The 22,580-nt window shown below is 57.1% G+C and overlaps 1 protein-coding gene across 4 annotated transcripts in view; it reads left to right on the plus strand.

Annotated features, from left to right (window-relative positions):
* The window catches only part of ATP9B (ATPase phospholipid transporting 9B (putative)), a 206,763-nt gene extending 187,753 nt beyond the window's left edge, over positions 1-19,010 (plus strand). For all 4 annotated transcript variants that reach the window (XM_082641455.1, XM_082641453.1, XM_082641454.1 and 1 more), the window contains 8 exons: positions 1,291-1,435; positions 1,623-1,687; positions 2,248-2,403; positions 2,504-2,568; positions 8,045-8,153; positions 15,273-15,330; positions 15,995-16,198; positions 18,452-19,010. In XM_082641455.1, coding sequence (XP_082497581.1) covers positions 1,291-1,435; positions 1,623-1,687; positions 2,248-2,403; positions 2,504-2,568; positions 8,045-8,153; positions 15,273-15,330; positions 15,995-16,198; positions 18,452-18,588 — 939 coding nt within the window. In that variant the 3' untranslated portion in view covers positions 18,589-19,010. The remainder of the gene's footprint in view (positions 1-1,290; positions 1,436-1,622; positions 1,688-2,247; positions 2,404-2,503; positions 2,569-8,044; positions 8,154-15,272; positions 15,331-15,994; positions 16,199-18,451) is intronic.
* The last annotated feature ends 3,570 nt before the right edge of the window (positions 19,011-22,580 follow it).

Genomic DNA, 22,580 nt, shown 5'->3' on the forward strand with positions numbered 1-22,580 from the left:
GGGCTCCCTGAGCCCCAGCTCCTGCCCAGCGCAGCGCCCTCTTGATGGTGCCAAGGAGCGCGGTCCAGTCCCTGTCCACACTTCCTTGGTGCTGGGGGACGAAGGATGGCTGTTCCCTCCTTCCCAGCTCTGGCGGCCTGAGCGGGGCCTGAGCGCGGCCTGAGCGGGGCTTCGGGCCCCTTTCCTTTCCCGGCTTCTGGCTCTTCGCTCCGCCCCCCGCCCCTCGTCCAGTGGGTGAGGCCGGCCTCTCCGGGGCAGAAGGGCTCCGTTCCCCGCCCCAGCCCCCCGCCCCCTGGCTGGGGGTGAGGAGGGGTGAGGGGCCTGGGCCTCGCGTGTTCTCGGCTGGTCCCACCGCCGGCTGCAGGTTGCTCACAGCAGCCGAGCCATGTGCACGTGGCTGTCTGCTTTCCAGAGCCCAAAACGTTTTGCAAATTTCCCCTCCGTTCTGGCCCCTCCTTGTAGGTCGATGTCTTTTTTAAAACCTGTCTATAGTTGGGACTTGGGAAGGGAGCAAAAGTAGCTACTTGTGTTAAACACGCTTCTGTGAGTGTGTTTTTATTGAAATCTTTTTGCTGTTTCTGTGCCCCAAATCCACGTGTTGTTCCTGGCAGCCAGTCAGCCCCAGAGAAACCGCAGGTTGGAGAGCACATCCCCACTCCCCGCCAGCACCCCAGTCCTGCTCCCCAAAGGCAGCGTCCGCTGTTTCTGCTTCTGGGTCCTGCAGTGGTTACTCCCCTCAGCGGGGATACCGTGTCCGTCTGTTTCCTGCTGAGTACCTGCCGTGAACGCGGGTTTTCGCTCACCGCCCAGGTTTTAGGTGGCAGACGGCCTGGGACTGCGTCTCGACCCCTTCACGTGGGACACGGGCGCCCGCACGGGTCCCCTGCAGGAGGATGTGCTGTTGGTGGTAGTTGGCGCCCCGGGGGCTCAGGACCCTCACCTCTGACTCCTGTCCTTCATGCTGGGGTGACTCTCGGGGTGTCCAGCTCAGCAACAGGCCCCCACAGACTTCAGGCAGCTTTGGGGAATTTTTATTTTCCCCACCAAGATGGGGAACTAAGCATCGTCGCTGAGGGTGTTGTGTGCTAAAGACCAAAGACCTTTTCAGCCAACCCCGGAAGGTGGTGCTGGCATCCCCTGAAGGCAGACGAGCTTGTCCGGGGCTTCCCTGGAGCGCTCCTCCCCTCAGTCACGTGAGCCCGGCCCCCGGCCCGCGTGCGGGCTCTGTCCATCCGTCCTCCGTCCATCTGTCTGTGCCCTGAACCCCGGCCTCGCTCCTGCCGCCCCCAGGTCTGCCTGAAGTACTACGAGCACGAGTTCGTGGAGCTGGCCTGCCAGTGCCCGGCCGTGGTCTGCTGCCGCTGCGCGCCCACGCAGAAGGCCCACATCGTCAAGCTGCTGCAGCAGCACACGGGCAAACGCACGTGTGCCATCGGTGAGCACGGGCGTCCAGGAAGCCGGGGTCCTGAAATGAAACACACGGGGACGTGCGCCCCGTCTCCCTCCCGCCCGCCCGGTGGATGCCCCCTGTCTTCCTGGGTGTTGAAACCCCGTGCACTGGTTGGCGAGGAAAGCCGGCCCCTTGCAGGTTCCCACTTCACGTCCGTGTTCCGTGCTTCCAGGTGACGGAGGGAACGACGTGAGCATGATCCAGGCAGCGGACTGCGGGATCGGGATCGAGGGCAAGGTACGTCTGTCCCTTGTCCCCGCCAGGCCCCTGGTCAGCCCGCTCACACACGTGGCCGGGGGCTGGGGGGAGGCAGACCCACGCGCTGAGGGAGCAGCTCCACGAGGGCAGGTAGAGGACAGGCACGTCCTGCCGGGACTCGGGCGCCTTCCTGGTCCCCGAGCCGTGCGGGGCTGTGCCTGGGCCGCTCCCCAGATCCCTGCAGCCCTCTCTCAGCCCCCCACACACGGCCCGCGCTCAGATGTCCAGGTCTCCCAGCCAGTTGGGAGCTGTGGTCTGCCTCCTGTGCTCACGTGAAAACACCCAGAGAGACCTGGACACAAGCTGGATCCCGGGCCCCTCTGCTTCGTGAATCAGGCCACAGTGCTGAACCCACAGCCGCTCGGCGGGGTGGCAAGTTCAGAGAACTGTCTTGAAGATGCCCCGGTCCCTGCTTAGTTTCCGTGACGCCCGTCACTGCCGGACCGGGTCCTCCCAGGGTGCTGGCGGGCGGCTCCCGGGGCGGGGCCCGCACTGTGCCCCTGTCCGACCCTGAGCCGGCCCCTCTGCCTTGGTCGCAGGAGGGCCGGCAGGCCTCGCTGGCGGCCGACTTCTCCGTCCCACAGTTCAAGCACATCGGCCGCCTGCTCATGGTGCACGGGCGCAGCAGCTACAAGCGGTCGGCGGCGCTCAGCCAGTTCGTGATGCACCGCGGCCTCATCATCTCCACGATGCAGGTGCGGCGTCCGGAGGGGCCGTGCGGGGGCCCCTGGTGCCTCGCGGCCCGCTCGCATATCGGCCGACCGTGAGTAACGGGCGCTGCTCTCCTCCCTCCAGGCCGTGTTTTCCTCCGTCTTCTACTTCGCGTCCGTCCCCCTGTACCAGGGATTCCTCATGGTGGGGTAAGTGGGCCCGTCACGCGCAGACATGGCAGCGGCACATCGGGAGGGCTTGTAGCCCGGGAACACATGCAGGGGTTTGCTTGCGTGGCTCCCGCACACTCAGCCTGAGGACGAATCGACTGGTGTACGGAGCTACGAAGTGGGGCACCCAGAGGCAGTACGTGTCCGCTTGTCCCTCCTACAACCCCGCTGTTACGCGTTCTCGTGGAATTTCTGTTTACGTGGGGCAGCGCAGCTGGGTCGGGAACTGTGTCGGAGCCGGGACTTTCTCCATCCCTCAGCGGCATCATGGTGGGGTGGAGGCGGGGGGTGACTGGGTCGCTCCCAGGCTGGGGAGCCCCTTCCTGAAGCCTGTGCCCTCCTGGCCGGACACGGTTAATCCTGATGGCGGCGTGAAGCTGGCAGCAGAGCCTTCGAGAATGGGTGGTGCTGGCACGGGACCTCATATTCCGGGACAGACTCCGTAAGGCCTCCCGGGGTAACGAAGCTCATCCTCAGGGCACCCGCCGGGCAGCTGGGAAGCCCGGCCACAGAGCGGCGGCCTGGGGCCCGGGGCGAAGGCTGTGCTCGTTGCGCTGCTGAAGCTGCAAAGCAGGAGGCCTGTGTCAGGCGACAGTAGGCCGGAGTTTCCTCTCCTCATCCTTCGTGACCGCACCGGCAGGTGAAGTCAGCGTGGCGGCTGCTGTGCGGTGGACAACCCGCGCGGCTTCTCTCCTCCGCGAAGCCCCTCAGCCGCGGGGCTGGGCCTCTCCACCGCGTGGTAAAGGCGACGGCAGTTAGCACACGTGTCCCGGCGCCGTCCTGAGCGCCCTCCTGTCCCCCCGCATCCCTAGGACATGGGTGCAGCCCCCCGTGTCACAGGGAGAAGAGGGAGGCCCGGCGCCCGGGGGGGCTGCGTGCCCTCTCCCGGCCTCAGCGTCTTCCCAGGTCGGCGGAGGACAAGCCCGCGGGTTATCGCACCCCGTGGAGCCCAGTTCAAGGGCACCGTTACATGCGTGTCGCCTGGCGGCTCCCTGAACCCTGAGAATCCCGGGGATTTCAGCGAGAGGCATCGGGGGCGTCGGGGGCGCGACGTGGGCTGATTTCAGGGCGAAGCTGGGCGGGCGAGGTCCCATCGCGAGTGATGGGGCTCCCTCGGCCTCCCGTCCTGTGTCCTGCCCTCCTCCCCCCGGGCCAAGGGCGTCCGCTGCCTCCGCACACCCGTGTCTCCAGAGTGGACGTCAGAGCGAACTGGGGACCTGGTGGGACCTGCTCTGGGGGTGTCTGGGGGCACAGGGCAGGCGGGAGGGGCGGTGGGAGGCTGGCGAGGGGTGGGCCGAGCCTGGGGTGTGGGCGCAGGTGAGCTTTCCAGGAAGAGGGAGCCCTGGGGCGGGTGCTTGTGCCCCGAAGAGGACAGGGCGCTGAGCTCAGCAGCGGGGGGCCGGGGCAGTGGCGGGGGTGTGCGGTGAAGGTGCCGCTCTCCTGCCACGTGGATGCATCCCTGAACGCCCAGCCTGCCACCCAGGAGCTGCAGGGGCTGGACCCCGGTCCCCCTCGCCCCGGTTCTCCATCGTTTCTCCCCTCCTCCCCTGGCTCCTGTGTGGCTTGAGCTGTTGAACAGGTTAGGTTCTTGTGGAAATTAGAGCGTATCCTTCCCCACGGAACTCATGCAGACCCTTCCCGGGTCCCTGGAGGTGGTGGGGAAGCACTGCCCCTCCCCCGCCCCCAGGCCCAGGTCAGGATAAAGGCTCCACCGCGACTGGCTTCGGGCTGGGCCATGAGCCGGTTCGGGCAGCCCGCTGTTAATCGCAGCAGGTGTTCCTAGAGTCCTTCAAAGAGAGGGAAAAGCCTAAAGGTACAGAAAGCTACAAATTTTGTTACATTTTTCCGTTGGTTGCTTAAGTCTTTGCAATAATTATCACATTAATTACTCTAAATAGCACAGAAGTTGCACAGTAATGCTGGTGACGTCTTGAGTTTGTCCAGTGCATTTCTTCCTTGGAGGCCAAAGAAAAGCATAACCATTCTCACTTTCCATTTTTCAAAGTATGGATTTGAAACTTTAAAAGGAAATTTTAAGGGGCAGTGGTGATTACTCCTTAAATAATAACTGCCTGAGTTCATGAAATTACAACTCTAGGCCTGATTTCATTTCCCGTATGCAGCCTGAGCCCTGTCAGCATAAGCACGCATTATTTTTAAAGCTCCTATTTATTATCAGACTTCACTGAAAGTTTTTTTTAAAGTTTCTCTGCATGTCCACCACTGAAACGAGGCGCCTGTAATTCTCTGAAGCATTAGTTCCTTGGATTTGGCAGGAATGGAGGGAGATGCTTCTAAGTTAAGCTTCTTCAAAAATAAATAATAAAATAGTTTTGCCCTCACCTAGAAAACAAATATAAAGAACTGGGCGGGAAGCAATGTGGTGTTTTTATCAAATAAAATCTAACCAGACCAAATTACTGACCTTCCATGATGGAATAGCTGGCTCTAGAAACTACAGGACAGTTGATAGAATTCCGTTCCGCCTATGTACGGTTTTTATCCGAGTTCATTTCATTAGCTTCCTAGGGACTGGTGACCCAGGTGAGGCCCACCGGCACTGCTGGTTACTTCACGGAAGGAAGCTCGTGCCGAGGCCACCCCGGTGCCCCCTGGAGCCGACCTGGTGGCACGTGGCCCACTCCCCTCCCTTAGCCTGCGCTTGCGTCTGCCCACATACCTGAGGTCCTGGGAGGGGCTGTGCCCTCCCTCCACACGCCCCCCTTGGCAGGTCCTTTGGGGAAGCACCGTGCATCCTGGCCCCACTTAGCGTTCACGGGCGTCTGCACATCCAGGGTTCTGCGAGACCCGCTCCACGTGGTCGAGCCAAACCCCTCCTTTGCCCGACAGCTGCCGACGTCCCGTGTTCAGGCAGCATCCTTGGAGACACGCAGGTCTGCTCTAGCTGGGGTGTCCCTCTCGTGATGGCCCCAGCTCCCAGGAGACACCCCCGGGACATCACAGGTTCGCATCCTCGCAGGGGACTTCAGCGGGGAGCCTGAGGATGCACGTGAGAAAACTGCCAGGTGCCGTCTTCACGGGGTGCCAGGAGGACACGTGACATCTGAGGAAGAGTCCTGAGCTGCAGGCAGGGAGCGTGAGCGAGTGATTGAGGAGGTGGGCTCGCAGCCTGTCACCGAGGGGCACCATGGAGCAACAGGAAATGCCCTGTCCCCCCAGCCCACGCGACTGGAAGACAGGGTGAGGTACAGGGAGAAGCTGTTTTCGGACCGTGGACACCAGGCAGCAGGCACTGATGCCAGAGACAAGGGAAGCTGGCAGAATTCACAGGTGGAAATCCCTGGAACCTTGAGGGGTAAAGATTCCTTAGGCACAAAATGCGTGAACTGTTACAGGAGAAATGGACAAGATGGACTTCATCAAAATTAAGTCTTCGCTCTTCTAAAGACAATATTAATCAAATGAAAAGGCAGGCTGGGAAACAGCCTTTTCAGTACGTATATCTGATAAGAGCTCTGTACCCAGAATGTTTCATGATCTCCAAATAACTCAGTTTTTTAAGAAAAGGCTGAAGATTTGAATGTACATCGCAAAAGAAGATGTAAGAATAGCCAACAAGCACAAGAAAATATATCAACATCATTAGTTACAGGAAATGGAAATTTTAACCCCACTTAGAGGCCAGGTTAAGACAGACCTCACTCGGTGTCAGCAGGAAGCTGGGGCTCCCGGGACTTACAGCTCCTGGCTGGAGCGCACAATGGTGAAACGAGCCCAGAAGACAAGTTGGTCGGTTTTTCATACGACTAAGCATACGGCCCAGTGACCCTCCCCTCCGAAGCCTGCTCCTCCTCTATTTGCGGTGAGATCCACCATGCCACGTCCCTACCGCCCCGGGGAGGGCACGAAGGCTCAGCCAGGGAAGCAGCGGAGGTGAGGTCCCTGCGGGCCTGCAGGTGGCCCAGCCTGGGGGCTGATGGGGGGATGGGGTCTGCGCTGGGACCTGGAGGAAACCACCCAGTCGCACGCTGGAAACTGCCCTCAGCAGAATCAACCGATAAAAGGGGTGGTGATGATGTTTGTGATTTGGTTGAAAAGCCGGAGGAGTTCCTGGCACAACAACAAGGGTTCTCATCGAGGCTCTTTACGAAAATAGAGGCTCCTCGGGCCTGCGCTGTGACACTCATGAATCCCGGTGCAGGAGGGTCCCTGGGCCGGGTGCACATGCAGCTTGGTCCTCGTGCGTCATCTGGCTCCGGGAGATGTGGGCCGGGTTCTGCCTGGGTTCCTTGGCCCTTTCAGCCCCCTGAGTCCTAAGGGGACTAACAACAGCAATTAGAGATTTAGAGGAAAGTAAAGAGCATGTGCTTGTTGAACCTGATGCAGAAGTTAGAGGTTGAACCTGTACGTAGAGAATCTGGAGCCATCAAAGTGCAGGCTGACACTGGACGGCAGACGGGCCCGTGACGAGGCGGTCAGTGTCATCAACCACCAGGAAATGCTTATTTTAACCACAGTGAGCTGCCCCTCCACGCCTATCAGAATGGCTGAAACACCTGTGACAATACCGAAGTATGGTGAGGATTCAGCGTCCGGATCCCTCACACACGCTGGCAGGGATGGAAACTGGTGCGGCCGCTCTGGAAAGCAGTTTGGCAGTTCCTTATAAAACTAAACATACAGCTGCCCTATGACCCAGTGCCTGAACTTGTGGACATACGATCGATTGCAGGTGGCACCCGTGTCTGAAATAAGTGCAACTTACTTTTACAGAAAACCTGTGCAGTGGATGTTGATAGCAGCTTTATTTGTAATAACCGGACACTGGGAACGACCCAGATGCACTTCAGAGAATGACCTGGGTGCAGAGCTGCTCTGTCCGCAACCACGAACGCTCCTCAGCAACCAGAGGACGGCCTGTCGTATGGCCACACCTGGGTGAACCTCCAGGGACTGGGCTGAACGAGAAGACGAACCCCAGGGTCACCTGCGTGCATGTGTGGTGCGTGCGTGTCACCTTGAAGTGACAAAAGTTATAAGATGGAGGACAGTTGCCAGGGGTTCAGAGGGGCTGGGAGAGAAGCAGGCTTCAGGGGGCCCTGGTGGGCTTGGATGCTGTGTCTGGACCATGTCGGTGTCGGCGTCCCCCTGGAGATTGGCTGCGGTTTTGGAGATGCTGCCTCTGGGGAAAGCTGGTTAAAGGGTCCCCGTGACCTCTCTGTGTTACTTCTGATAACTGTACTCACTTCTGCAGTGATCTCAAAATAAAAGCTTTAATTAAAAAAAGAAAAAAAAAAGGATCCTGCTGCCTGTCAGCATTTGTGGCTTGTAGACCTTGCTGCTGTACTGTGGGTAAGTATTCAGTTTTAGGACAAGTCGTGCTTGGTTGCCAACTTGTTCTTGTTCTGTTTAGGGTCTGACCTTTGGCCTCTGGTTCAGAGGTGTGCTCCTGGTGCTGCCGGGTCCCCCGTGTAACCTCCCTGCTCTCCTCCAGGTATGCGACGGTCTACACCATGTTCCCTGTCTTCTCCCTGGTGCTGGACCAAGACGTGAAGCCCGAGATGGCAATGCTGTACCCAGAGCTGTACAAAGACCTCACCAAGGTGCGGCCCCAGTTAGGCATCAAAGGGGAAAACGGCGTTTGCTCGAATGTTTGCAGTGCAGCTCTGATTATCACGCGTAGAATGATAATTGCGAAGGGTGCTCATAACCGTTTGGGGAACTTCTGTGGATTTAGAACCGTGGCTGAGGGCTCCCTCCTTCTGGGCTCCCGGTCAGCATTGCGCAGTGGGCGGGGCCGGCTCCCTCTCCACCTGGAGCAGGCCCGGCGTTCAAGCCGGTAGGGACCTGGAGCCCTGACCGGAGCCCCTCTGAACGCCCACATCTCCTCCGGCCGTGGGCTTCAGAATTTTGTCTGAAAGGGATCTGCAGTATGTTTCTGTCCCGGAGACCCACGCTGTTGTCACGGTGACGCTACTAAGGTAGAAGTCCACTTCCCTGAGCTGCGCAGGCTTCATTCACGCAGCCCAGAACTGCTCTGGGACAGTTAAACATTCCTGAAAGAAGTTTTAAATTTATCATGTTTTTTTTATGAAAGCGTATCTCCGTAGCATAGAAAACATGGTCCACTGGGTGGAAGACATGCCCAGCTCCCCACACACAAACCATGGTGACCTCAGAACCTTCCAGCAGTGATTGACATATATGCACTAATATGTATAAAATAGATAACTAATAAGCACCTGCTGTATAAAAAATAAATTAATTTAATTTAATTTAAAAAAAAGAACCTTCCAACACTGAGAACAAAGTCCACGGACCCCCAATTAAATTTAGGTTTACCGTTGATAACTTGAAGTCACCAGCTCTGATTTTTAAAGCGGTAGCCGTATGTTGTAACGGAGAAAGAATCAGATTAGGCATTAACAGGTAGACTCGCCCAGCTAACCTCTAACCAGTCCCATTGGTGTTGGGTAAGTCATGTAAATCTTTGGATTTGATGGCGTTATTGTAAGAATTTGATGAGATTAAGATTTTTTTTAATTTAATTTTATTTATTTTGGCTGTGTTGGGTCTTTGTTGCTGCGGTCGGGCTTCCTCTAGTTGCGTCGAGTGGGGGCTCCTCTTTGTTGCTGCACGTGGGCTTCTCATTGCAGTGGCTTCTCATTGCGGAGCCGGGCTCTAGGCGCATGGGCTTCAGTAGTTGTGGCACGTGGGCTCAGTAGTTGTGGCTCATGGGATCTAGAACACAAGCTTAGTAGTTGCGGTGCACGGGCTTAGTTGCTCCGCGGCATGTGGGATCTTCCCGGACCAGGATTGAACCCATATCCCCTGCCTTGGCAGGCGGATTCTTGACCACTGCGCCACCAGGGAAATCTGAGATTAAGATTTTTTAAATCCATTGAAAAAAAATAGAAAATGCCTGTATTACTTCTATAATCAGGGCAAAAATAAAGCTAGCTCAACAATGTAGTATAAAATAAGATAAAATAGCAAATATTATATGTGATAATGTAATATTTTATTTGATAATAATATATAGATTTGAGACGTATATAAAGCATTATTATCATGATAAAAATATCATTGTGAATGTTACAAGTAGAAGAAAAACGTTTTGGTTTAATATCCTAAGATGGTGCAACCATCATCATTCAGTGAAGCAGAATAGGATCAAAGATCCAAAAACTACAGGAGGCTCTTGCGAATAATTATAATTTTAGTAGATTGTGTGTTTCCTTATTTCCAGTGGCTCCAGAAATGTTGCCCTAAATGCTGCCTCACGGATATGAAGGGGAAACAAGCTTTTTATGAACATCAGTGTAGGGGCTCGGTGGCTGCTCAGGGTTAAGGTCACTGCAGGTGAGGCCAGGTGATGCTGCCAGACCGTCAAGGTGGGAGGACTTCCTAGCAGGACTTCAGTGTCCCCACCAGTGAGGGGACACGCCGCTTTCACTGTTGCCCACCAGAACCTTCTTTGTGGGTCGCCACGTTACTCTAGTGATAAAAGCAGGCTCCCGGGGGTCACAAGTGTCCAGCGTTGAGTCCCGGCTCCCCTCTGACTGTAGCCGCGAGGTGGTGAATCCACACCATTAGCTGATACATTTGAACTTGAGGGGATGTTAGGAAACCATGTCCAATTCCAAGTAAGTTGGGTCTCGTTAAGGGTGCTGGCTTTCCTTTCTTGTTAGGGTGACCAACAGAATATTTCAATATCCTAAAGTCAGGAACGCATTCCTAATTTTTTTGACAAGAGTTCAGTCACTTATTTTCTCTAGACTCCTTTGCTTCAAGATCCAAAATCTGTACTTCTTGTCTTTAAAGTATATATTTCTTTAAAAATTGCATACACTCTAAATCCTTTGAAAATAAAGTAGCACTAAGGCACTCAGCCAGTTAACTTGATAAGAAGTGAGTATTTTTCTTATTGAAGCTAGAGGAACATTCTGAAGCTCTACGTTGCTTCTGAGCCCAGCACTCTGCACCCGCTGGGGACAGGCAGTCTGTCCGAGTCCGTCACTGTGGGTGGCACGGTTGAGGGTCCCGTGCCGGGCGCTTGTAAAGACCTAGAAGGCGCTGCTCCTGGTCTCCACAAGCCTTCAGTTGGGAAAAGAAAACATGAATTCAGGGTAAATTAAATGATGGTTGGACAGTAGCAGAAAACAAGCCACAGGCTGGAATGTAAGTTACTGTCCAACAGATGATTTATCTTGTAAGTTCTGAGCAGAAATCTCAGGTCACGGTAAATTCATTAAATACCGCAAAGGTAACCAAGGGAAGCAGCGTGCACATCCCTTGTAAAACAGGAAAGAACTCTACTTCGAAATAAAATATCCTGGTTTTATACTTATTTCATAGCCAGTCTTTTTTTTTTTTTTTTTTTTTTTTGCGGTACGCGGGCCTCTCACTGCTGTGGCCTCTCCCGTTGCGGAGCACAGGCTCCGGACGCGCAGGCTCAGCGGCCATGGCTCACAGGCCTAGCCGCTCCGCGGCATGTGGGATCCTCCCGGACCGGGGCACGAACCTGTGTCCCCTGCATCAGCAGGCAGACTCTCAACCACTGCGCCACCAGGGAAGCCCCATAGCCAGTCTTTTTATTTTAAGAGTATAAATGCTCCAGGCATCACCAATCTGACTTAGGGTTCTGACGAGATGAGGCGATCCTGAATGTAAATATTTGTTCTCTGCACTGTCTCCAGGGCCTAAACCTGGACACAGTGTCTGTTCCGTAATTGGTGAATGAAGGAGGGAGGGAATGAATCAGTTAAAGAGGCAACATTGCCTTCCTCTTCCTAAAACCACATAGTTCTCATTCCTTACAGAAAAGGACGTATTTGTAACGATGTTTGGGTCGAGTTCTGCTTTGAGCTGTTAAGCTTTGCTCACGGTGAGTGCAGTCACTTCTGATTTTCTGGGGCTGCCAGTTAGAGGGGAAACATGCACTCATCCCTCCCCTAACCCTACACATGACTTTATTTGTCCTGAATGGTCTGTGGCCTCTTATGAAAAACCACCTGAGCCTGAGCCCTGGGGTCAGGACTTAGGTGACCCGTGGTCAGCTGAGCCAGCCTGTGTGGTCCTGAAATAGTTCAGTCTTGTAGCTGTGAGTTCAGTTGCCAAGTCATAGTGTTATATTCATGATAAATTAAACTACTCACTACAGAGACACTTGAGTTATAGTTGTACTGATTGTCAAGATATCAAGTAGGTGATGTGCAGTCCTTCATAAAAGCCCTTGAAACCGTTAGACGTTGAACTATTAGGACTACTTCCCTATTTTTATTTTCTGTTGAATAGTCTCAAAATGGTTTTAGCTTTTGAAATGTGTATTTGTATCCTTGTATAATTTTTAAAATAATAGTGATAAGGCAAGGAAAGAAAATTCAGGGTATAGAAATTAAAAAGGAAGAAATAAAAATATCTGTTTGCAGATGCCAGAATTGTCTATGTAGAAAATCCCAAATAATCCACACAAAAAAACCCTGCTAGACTAGTAAGTTTAGTAAGGTTGCAGGATACAAGGAAAAAATATTTTTAATTATTTCTAATTCTGTATAGTAGCAATGAACAATTGAGATCTGAAAACAATTTTAAACACTGTTTATAACAGCATAAAAAAGTGAAATACTTTGGTCTAACTAACAAAATATGTGCAGGATCTCCATGCTGAAAATTGTGAAACTGGCTGAAAGAAATCCTAGAAAGGAATAAATGAATGCATGTTCGTGGATTGGAAGTATCAGTGTTGTTGAATATTGACAACTGATTCTAAAGTTTATATGGAAAAGCAGAGGAACTAGAATTACCAAAACAAATTTGAAAAAGAAGAACAAAGTTGGAAGACTCCCAGTACCAGGTTTTTATCACTGGCAAAGGATAGACACACGGGTTAGTGAAGTAGACCAGAGAGCCCAGGACTACAGCCACGCGTGTCAGCCGGTCTTTGACCATGTGAAGGGGTGTCCAGTGCAGGACGGCCGTCTTCTCCACAGACGGCGTCGGGACAGCTGGTCACCCTCGGCCCACACCTCAGGTCTTACACAGAAATTCACTCACAGTGGCTCATAGACCTAAACGTAAAATGTAAAACTATAGACCTTCTAGGAGAAGGAAATGTGCATGACCTTGCATTAGGCAAAGAGCTTTTAGATATGAGGTCATAAAGGAAAAAATGGATAAATTGGACTTTATCATAATTACAGACTTTTTTTTCTGTGAATGACACTGTTAAGAAAATGGAAAACAAACCACAGACTGGTAGAAAATATTTGCAAATTACACTTTTGATAAAGGACTTGTATCCAGAATATATAAAGAACTCTCAAAACTCAGAAAGAAAACAACCCACGTTTTTAAATGGGCAAAAGACCTGAATTGACACCACACCAAAGATGAGGACGTACAGACGGCAAGTAATCACTTTTATGAAAAAACACTCAACGTCCTATTTCATTGGGGAATTGCAAATTAAAATCAGATACCACCGCCATCTGTTAGAATGGCAAAAATGTAAAACCGACACCACCAAATGCTGGCAGGGATGCTCAGCCGTGCTGGTGGGAACGCAGGCTGGTGCAGCTGCCCAGGAAGACAGCTTGGCGGTTTCCCGTACAGTCAAACATACACTTAACCACGTGACTCGGCAATCCTACTCCTAGGTGTTTACTTAAGAGAAATGAAGAGGTACGTTCACACAAAATCACATGCAGAAAAGTTGATGGTGGCTTTGTCGTAATTACCAAAAACTGAAACGACCAGCTGCGCTTCCCCCTGTGAGGGTGCAGCCACACAGTGGGATCATGTCCGTGACGGGAGAAAACCCGTCCGTTCAGCAACGCAGACGACTCTCAGATGCCTTTTGCTGCACAGAAGAAGCCAGACTCAAAAGTGAGTGTGACCCCAGTGATCTGCCGCTCTGGGAAATGCACAGCTTTAGGGCCAGAGGACAGATGGGCCCGAGGTTTGGGGTGGGAGGTCGTGACTGGAAGGGGGCAGCGCGGGAGCTTTGGGGTGAGGGACTCTTCTGTCGCACCGTGGTGGGTAGAGACTGGACATCTGCCAGCACAGAACCATCCACCCGGGAGCTGGCATGCAGACTGGGACAAAGGGCTCCAACCGCAGGACACATGAGTCACAGAACCACAGCGGGGGTTGCTGCCCTAAGAAGCCTCGGGGAGAGCGTCCATGAGTGCCTGGGGAGGGGGCTGGAGACAGACAGAGCTGCCGCCAGAGACAGGGCTCCCGCCACGGGACGCAGCACCGCAGGACCCCTGCACTTGGCGAGTCGGCGGCAGCGTGTCTGGTGCAGGTACAGACAGAGGCAGGAAGGAGGACCTGTGTGCACGCATGCCAGGGTCTGTCCCCGAGTGCGGCTGTTTTCTTTCTTTAAAAAACAATATTGCTTGGGGCTTCCCCGGTGGCGCAGTGGTAGAGAGTCCGCCTGCCGATGCAGGGGACACGGGTTCGTGCCCCGGTCCGGGAAGATCCCACATGCCGCGGAGCGGCTGGGCCCGTGAGCCATGGCCACTGAGCCTGCGCGTCCGGAGCCTGTGCTCCGCAACGGGAGAGGCCACAACAGTGAGAGGCCCGCGTGCAGCACAAAACAACAACAACAATATTGCCTTTTAACAAATGATGACATGTTTGAAGGTTGCTGTCCACACTCACACGCAGTGAGGCCTCGGGCGCAGCCAGGACGGTCTCAGGTGGCCCCTCGGGACCAAGCTGCTGCAACCGTCTCTTTCAAAGGTGTCCGTGGACACCGGGTGGACGGGGTTTAGCCTCTGGGTGTCCTTGTGCTGGCGCGTCCCCGTCCTGTGTACGGTTCATTCTTCCCTCGTGCCGTTTAGCGTCACGTGCCACCTCTTCCTGGCGGGGATGCCCTGCATCCCAGCAGAGCTTTGGTCTCATCCGTTAGGCCTAGCTGCAGTGTGGCCTTGAGGAAGTCACCAGCTGCCGGTGCTTCTCCATCCATAAACGGAAACGATGTCTGTGGGCTGTGCCGGTGGGCGGGAGACGCGGGGGACGAGCGTGATGGTCTGTGAGTCCCGTGCCGCGGCCTCGCCGGGCTTCGTCCCAACACCCTCATCCACAGGCCTCGGGGACGTGCACTGCCTCGACCAGCCCTTGGCAGGAACGGGCTGGGCAGCGACTTGTGACCCCACCTCCTTCTCAGATAGAAGCGTCTTCGGGAGTGTGGTCGGACAGACGCAGGCTGAGTTTTCAAGGTGAAGGTTGCTGTGCCAGAAACCCTTGTTTGTGCTGGGCTCGTTGATATGGCATCTTTTCCAGAAAGGACCTCGGGGCCTAAATTCTGACTTCAGGTGTTATAGACCATCCTTTGTCACCTAAGGAAACTAAGAAGTAGATATAGGAAGATTTGTTCCCAAGAAGTAAAGAAGCAGTAAAGGGAAACTGTTTTTACTATGCAGGATAGTGCGTTTCAATTTTTGTTTTATACACGTCGACTCCTGGGTCACTAGGAAGCCCGGGAATGGACAGCCGTGGCTTAAGGTCACCAGAGGTCAAACAGAAGAGACCGCTCACCCCTTTACCATAAGCTGAGCAGGGCGGGCAGCCCGGGTGCACGGGAGGAAGACGGTGGCTGGATCAGTACGTGGGTTGGGCTGGGGGCCTGGGGTCTTCTACAAGTCACCCGCACGTAGCTACTTGAAAACGTGTGTTCTGCTCTGTTAACTAAGCTGCTCCACTGTCTACCCTAGGGAAGATCCTTATCCTGTAAGACCTTCCTCGTCTGGGTTTTAATCAGTATTTACCAAGGTAAGACGGACCCGCCTTCTCCTGCACTGAAGCGTTTTTGTCTTCTATGGGCAATATTGTTTTCACCTCCCAGTTAAGTTCCAAAAGCTTAACATTTCATCAGCAGTTGAATATTGCTTTCAGTTTATCTTGTGAATCGATACCCCAGCAGCTGGTCCCGCAGGCCTCTTCACAACGCAGCGGGGGTTGGCGTTTTTACTGGTGCAGGTCACCTAAAAACTGCCCTGTTTTTAAATAAAAGTCAATCCAGAAAAATTTAATCAGCACTTACCACACTGCCTACGCCCCACAATGGCTTTCTTTCTTGGTGTGATAGCCGGACTTCGAGAAATATGAATTACGAAGTCAGAAGTCACCAGCTGCTCTCTGCTTGGAGTCCCAGACAAATGGGAGCCTGTGGGGAGTTAGCAGACAGCCCCGGAAGGTGACAGCCAGCCGTAGTTACTAACTGGCGTGCAGGCACGGCTCTCCCCCCAGACTCTGCCAGTCCACATCTTACTCTGTCCCCAGTCCAGAGCTTACACGGATCACTGGGTGCCGGTGTGCACAGCCCGTGTCCGTCAGTGTCAGCGGCTCTCGCCCCTCATACAGTGACAGAGCTGCCGACCCGAGCAGCAAGGTCGTCGTGTCCAAAGCCACACCGCTCACCCTGGCTGTTTTCCAGGTGGCATCCTCATGTCCGGGGCCCTGGTGCTTTTCGAGTCCGAGTTCGTGCACGTGGTGGCCATCTCCTTCACGGCCCTCGTCCTCACGGAGCTTCTGATGGTGGCCCTGACCGTCAGGACGTGGCACTGGCTGATGGCGGTCGCCGAGCTGCTCAGCCTCGGCTGCTACGTGGCCTCGCTCGCTTTTCTAAATAAATATTTTGGTAAGTTGCTTTAGACTTCTTTTCTGAATAGCTGTCTATTACTGGTTTTTAAACGTTTTCTTTGTTGCTTCTAACACGTTATCTTAGATTGCAGATCGTAATAAAACCCACATCAGACAGCTTCACAACACAGAGCTTATTTCTGTGGAAAGATTAAACCCCTTGCAACAATACATGAAGTCGCGCCGAGTTCTCCCCACAAGAGCTGTATTGTTTGTCCCTTTTCCTGATGGAGGCCGCTGCGGCTGCAGGAAAGAGGGCTTCCAGGACGGGGCCCGGCGCCGCCCGCCCTCGTCCCCTGGAGCCACGGGGCCCAGCGGCGTCAGAACCTGCAGGCGGCACATGGCCCGGGCCGCTGCACCCCTGCCCCCTTCTCGCCTGCCCCCCGTTACCAGCAGGGCCCTGAGGAGGGGGGCTACTTGCTGGGTGTGAGCACTGGCTGGGGTGGGAGGGAGGGTGGGTCACCCGACGTGGCCCTGGGGGAGGGTTGAGCTGCTCTGGGTGAGTTCGCACGGCCGTCCCCAGTCCCTCTCCAGGACTCCCGCTCCCCGTCCATGGCCGGCGCTCTGATCTCGCCTCACCTGACGCGCCTTGTCAAACCCGGCTCTTCACTCGCCACTGTCGGAAAATTCATCTAAGGCAGAGCCCCGGCCCTTGAAGTCAAAAGTTGGCATCTACTTCCTGTTCCTAACACCAGCGACCTGGGACGAGCCGACTTCACTGGGATGACGACGAGAGCCTCACACTTCTGCGCAGTGGAGGAGAGCAGCGGACCGTAAAGCTACTGCTGGTGAGAAGTGGTGGTGACGTCACTTTTCACGTATTGTGAAGACATCTCCATCCTTCACAGCAGAGCTATAAATTACAAAATGAACACTTAGGCAGGTTTCAACGGCGGGAACTGATGAATTTTGTGCCTCTTCTATAACTTTTAACGTATTATAGATGGTAGAGAAGTAAAAAGAATCCCATCATAAAAGCAGAAGTTGGGTGAATTCACATCCAAGTATCTACTCAGTGGTGAGTACGTACATAGGAAAACTATTACAAATTCGTGCTTTTGCATTAAAAGAAACATTCACCAAAAAAATAGCCATGGCACATAAGAAGTGGTTATTTTCAAATTACAATATCTTGGTTACTTTGTTTTGAGAATACACGTTTGCTTTCCTGTGTGAACGCGAATTGACACTCTTGGACAGAGCGGTGTTGGCTTCTTCTCGGGCGTTTCCCTGGGCCCGCAGCTCCTTCTCCCAGCACGTGTGCACAGAGCACAAAGCAGAAGCTACAGCTGGGACACCAGCAGCAGGGCTGCCCGGGGCCCCGTGTGAAGCAGGCACAGGCAGGGTGTCTCGTGGAGCCTTCTCGGGTCGTTGACGCTACCACATCCTTCAAGACTGCAGAAACTTAGCAGAACGCGGTCACTCCAGAGGCTCGACTGATAAGAGCCCCGCCCCTCCTCTTCGTGGCGTTTGCTGTGGGCTCCTCCCACCTGGCGACAGTGCAGGAGGCCCTGGGCCCCGTCGGGGTTCTGCGGCTCATCAGAGGGGACGGTGCTGGGCGTCCTGCATCCACCGATGAGCACCCGTGTCCGTCAGGCGAGCGTGCGTCATCCCCGCAACATTTTGCTGTTAATTTTTAGTGATTGAACCCCTGGAAAACACTTGCCGGGTTTTTTACAATGTGCTTAAACACAGCCTGGGACCCCGTGTGCCCTGCACACAGACCCGGGGTTTCCCTGCACTTTCCTGGGCCTCAGCGTCTGTGAGCCTACCAGGCTGCTTCGCCCCACTTCCGACGACAGTCTCCAGGGATGGCTGTCCTAGGATCGGCCGCCCTCGGGTTCTCACACGCCTCTTCACCCGTGAGGATTAGAACAGCCGTTAACCCTGGGAACACCACCCCGTGGTGGCAGGACCGAGGGGCACGGGAGGTGGGCTCACGGGGACAGCTCTGCCCGCGGCCTCAAGGCCCCGATGCCCAGGGTCGCCTGTCCCCAGGACGACGAAGATGAGCCCGGACGTTCTGAGCCGGCCCCAGGCTGCGTTGCGAGGTTCTGCCCCCGGACCGAGCCCGCGGGCCGTGCAGCGCCTGCCCTGCGCAGCTGGGGCTTCGTGTCTCCTGTTAGAGGAGCCCCTGCCCCCGGTGTGCAGGGAAAGCAGTGCTGTAACCCAGACCCCGAGGCTCCACCAGGCCCGCCTCTGCGGCGCCCTGGGCGCCTCTGACACCTGTTCCTGGATTTCTCTCCCACAGATGTTGCCTTCATCACGACTGTGACCTTCGTGTGGAAGGTGTCAGCGATCACGGTGGTCAGCTGTCTTCCCCTCTACGTCCTGAAGTACTTGAAGCGGAAGCTGTCCCCTCCCAGCTACTCCAAGCTGTCCTCCTAGGGCCATGCACCTGCCACAGAAGGTTCCAGCACCTTCGGGCCCGTTTCCGTGATGCGGGGTGCGCGGCAGTGCTGCCGAGAGAGGGCGTGAGGCGGGGAGGGCCCGGGAGGTGGCCAGGGCGCGGCTCCGCAGACAGTCCCGCCGTATCCGTGCCGGGGCCGGATTTCCTTTCCTTCCCTTTTTATTGTTTCTCCAAGTTTAACTCCCATGTCGAACCAGCTTGACCTTCTGTTGAAAATGAGCCCTAATGATCTCAGTGCTACTGTAAAGCATCCATCTTTGTCCGCTGTTCTGAGAAGTGCAGTGAAAGGCCATTTAATGTTCTGCAGTTTCCTAACATTCAAATTCTTTCTTTGATGTTACAATACGGAAAATCTCCCCACTTAACCCGAATAAAGTCCTGATGCTGTAAAGCCCCGTGTCTGTGCCGCTCCCTCCGCGCCCGCCCCTCCCGCGGGCCACGCTGGTCCCCGCGGCACCCACGCGCCCACGGCAGCCACGTGGCGCAGGGCGGGGCATTTGCCCGTAAGTCCACGGCAGCACCTCAGGTACGTCCCGAGGCTCTGGTTCTGCTGTTAGTCAAGCCCGTTTCTGAGTTCCGATCCTTTCGACGTTTGCGAAATCACACAACTGCACACCTCGTTGGCGCCTGGCTCCGGCAGCCTGGGCCCCCGAGGCTGCGGGCGCAGCGCCTCGCTGATGCTGGGCTGGAACAACGCTTCCCTGAGCAGCCGAGTCCTTTTGTTCACGGGGCACTTCGGGGCGGGGAGCGGCTCCAGTGCTGGGAGCTGCTCGGGGTCTGCGCGCTGTGCCGGGACCCTCGGTGTGCCCGAGGCCCCCAGGGCTGGGTCCCAGAGGAGGAGGCGTGATGCCCAGAGCTGCTCAGACTGTCCCACCAGCACCTCCCAGGTGGCCGGTCCTCCCCTGCCCACCGGGCGTCGCTGTTTCGGCTCCTCGCAGAGCTGCGGGTTTGCGGGGATCTGGGGCCAAGGGAGAAGCTTGTGCTCAGGACCCAAGGGGGACCTGGGGGAGGCCGGCGGGGCTGCGAGGGGACGGGCGAGGCGGCTCACGGGCTTGTGCCAGCCATGTGCCCTGAGAAATCCTGGACGTCTCACCACGGGTTGGGCACTCACCCACGAGGCCTGACGGGCGCAGGTGGACGGGCTCCCCGCCTTGGAGGGGCGGGGAGGGGCGCCTGGGGGTGGAAGGGGCTGGAAGGCCCGCGTGCAGAGTGAGCACGGCCGCGGCCCTGAGGGAAGGGGTGACAGGACGCAGGCGACCAGGAGGGGGCGCTGTTTACAGGCCGGTAGGTGCGCCCTTCAGAGGGTGTGAAGTCGACGCAGCGGCGGCCGGCGGGCGGGCGGGCGTTCTCCCTGAGAGCCCAGGTCCGTAGTTCGACTGTAGCTGCGTGTGGGGAGCGCTGGTGACGGAGGGAGGGCACGGGGGGTGTGAGGAGGGCCCAGTCGCCACCACCGTATCCCCGAGAGCCTGGACGCCACTGGCCCCCATTACTGTGTGACGTAGACGGATGGGCAGGGGGTCAGATGGACAAGTGGAGAGAGGGTGGGCAGGTGGATGACGAGTGGAGGGGCGGACAGGCGGGTGGGGGGTGAACGGCTCTTCCGCAGCCCCTGGAGGTGGCCCCGTCCTATTCCAGACTCGTGACCGTCATCAGTGTCTCCGAGTCAGGGCTGCACTGTGTCCGCCGAGCCTGCGGCGCCCCGGGGGACGGGGGTGGGGGCTGCGGAAGTGGCCTGTACTCCTTCCAGCTGGGACGGCCCGCGTCGCCTGCCCCGGCCCCTGCTGGGCCTCCTGCCATGGGAGGGCTCAGGGACCCCGCCAGGGAGTGCGCCCCCCGCCCCGTGGGAGGGTGGCCGGAGCTCCCTGCACCTCAAGCCCGTCCCCTGAGCCACGTGGGTGCAGGCGTGTCCCCACGTCCTGTCCGGGGGCCCCTGGGAGCCCTCCTGCTGGCCCCCCTCCCTCGCCTCACCGAGAGGCCCTGGAAAGGCCCCTGTGCTCTGTGGGCCAGGGACTTGGGCCAGGGCCTGCTGCCTTGTCACCCCGTCCCACCGGAACCCCAGATGGTCCAAGGGCGGGACCCCGAACGGAGCTGGGGCCCCTCCACCCTCTCAGGCTCCGGTATACCAGAACCCGCGAGAGGCCCAGCCCGGGCCCTGGGACGGGGTCACCCGCTCGAACCCAGCGTCGCTCCCCCGGACGTGGCCTCGGTCCGTCCACTCAGCCTACCAGGCCACGCCTTGGGGGGTCACTGCCCCGGCGACTCGGTGCCCTGGCGCCCCCGGCCTACCGTCCCCATCCCAGGACAGCGCCGGACAGACAACGAGGGATGGGAGACTGAGGCTTGGGGGGGTTAAGGGACTCCCCACCTGGCCCGTGGCAGCATCCCCACCCCGTGCAGGTAAGGGCTGGGCGGGGACCCCGGGGCCCTCGGGCACAGGGTCAGGCTCTGTTCCCCTGGAGCCACAGCGACCACACCCCCTCTTCCTGCACGCGGGCCGCCTGGGGACACCGTGGCCAGAGGACGGGCCTGGCGTGTCCTCGATCCCAGACACGCCTCGGCCTCGGGCGGGGAGGGTCCATCACTGCCACCTGGTCCCCCAGCCAGGTCCCCACAGTCAGGCCGGCAGCCCCAAGCCCCTCAACACAGCCCAGCCCCTCGCTCAGGAAGCAATCTTGTGTCCCCCAAACAGGCGGGACCCTGGGGCGCTGCTGGGCGGGTCCACACCTGGACGGGACCTTCCTGCATGCTATCTTCTGAAAGCTCTTTATCTTGGAATGATTTAGACTCCGGAAGCTGGCTGTCCATGCGAGGAGGACTGTGCTGGGCTCCCCGACTTCCCACTAAATCCTGGTCTGAGCCCTGCGGTCGGGAAGGTTCCTCGTGTCCCTCTGTCCTGGCCGTGGGGAGCTGGGCGGGGAGCCCGCGCCCCGAGCTTCTGGGCAGGGCTGGGACGGGCCCGGGGCACGGCGGGCAGGTCGTATCGGTTTGTGTTCTCAGGAAGGGGGTGCGGTGGCTGCTCCCCTGCGACCCCGCAGTCGCCGGGCACTTTGGGGCCCAGCAGGCCCAGCTCAGCCGAGCTCCGGCCGCCTGGCTGGGCTCCGATAAACAGGAAACGCCTCGGCCACCGCGCCCCGGGGAGCGGCTGTAATTCCGGGAGATTCCAGCAGGCGGCGCTGGAAGCTAAGAAATGCCGCCCACGACCCGCAGGGTCCAGGCTGATGTCTGGCCTCTTAGGATCCGGGCGTCTCCTTGGGCTGGAACAGCCGAGCCCAGAAAGTGTGATTCCCTGAGGGGCCGGGGTTCGTCGCCTTGAAGAACCTGCCTTCACCCGGGCGTTTGTGTCCACGCGGCGTCCACTCTGCCTGCATGGGGCCCGGGGTACCTCCTCATAATAAAGCCCAGGCGGCACCTCCCTCCGTCCTCCCGGGGAGGCCCCGCCAGCGGCCCCGCGGCGCTCCTGCCCCCGTCCCAGTGGAGGGGGGCTCCTGGTGGGCCCAGAAGGCTCTGGGGCCTTGGGCCTCGGAGACGACGCCTGAGCGGAACCACGGGACCCAGAAGGACCGAGGTCTGAAAACAGTCCCCCCTGAGCTGCAGGATTTTCCGAATTATTTAAACCAGAGAACAGCCCCACTCCACCCCCCGGTGCTCTTTTCCAAGGCTGCTCCCGGAACTGGCCGCCTGGGCTCCGCAGCTGCAGCCGCAGCCCGTCCCCGCGCTGCTTTCGGGGTCCCGAGGCCCTCATGGCTCAGGGAGGCCGGGAGGCCGCAGACGCCAGGCCTAGCGCGTGGCAGGGCACCTTGAGGGCACTTGTGGATGTGGACGCCCCCCCCCCCGCCTCTCCCGTCCCCTCTGCCGGCCGCAGGGGGGCGGGAGGGACACCGTGGACGGCTCTGAGCCCCGGGGGACAGGTGTCACGTGGCTGCTGCCCGGCCCCCAGGGTCGCAGGAGGATCCGCCCACCGCGGGCCGCC

This window comes from Mesoplodon mirus (genome assembly GCF_964341445.2).
Source record: "Mesoplodon mirus genome assembly, chromosome: 13".
Lineage (NCBI taxonomy): Eukaryota > Metazoa > Chordata > Mammalia > Artiodactyla > Ziphiidae > Mesoplodon > Mesoplodon mirus.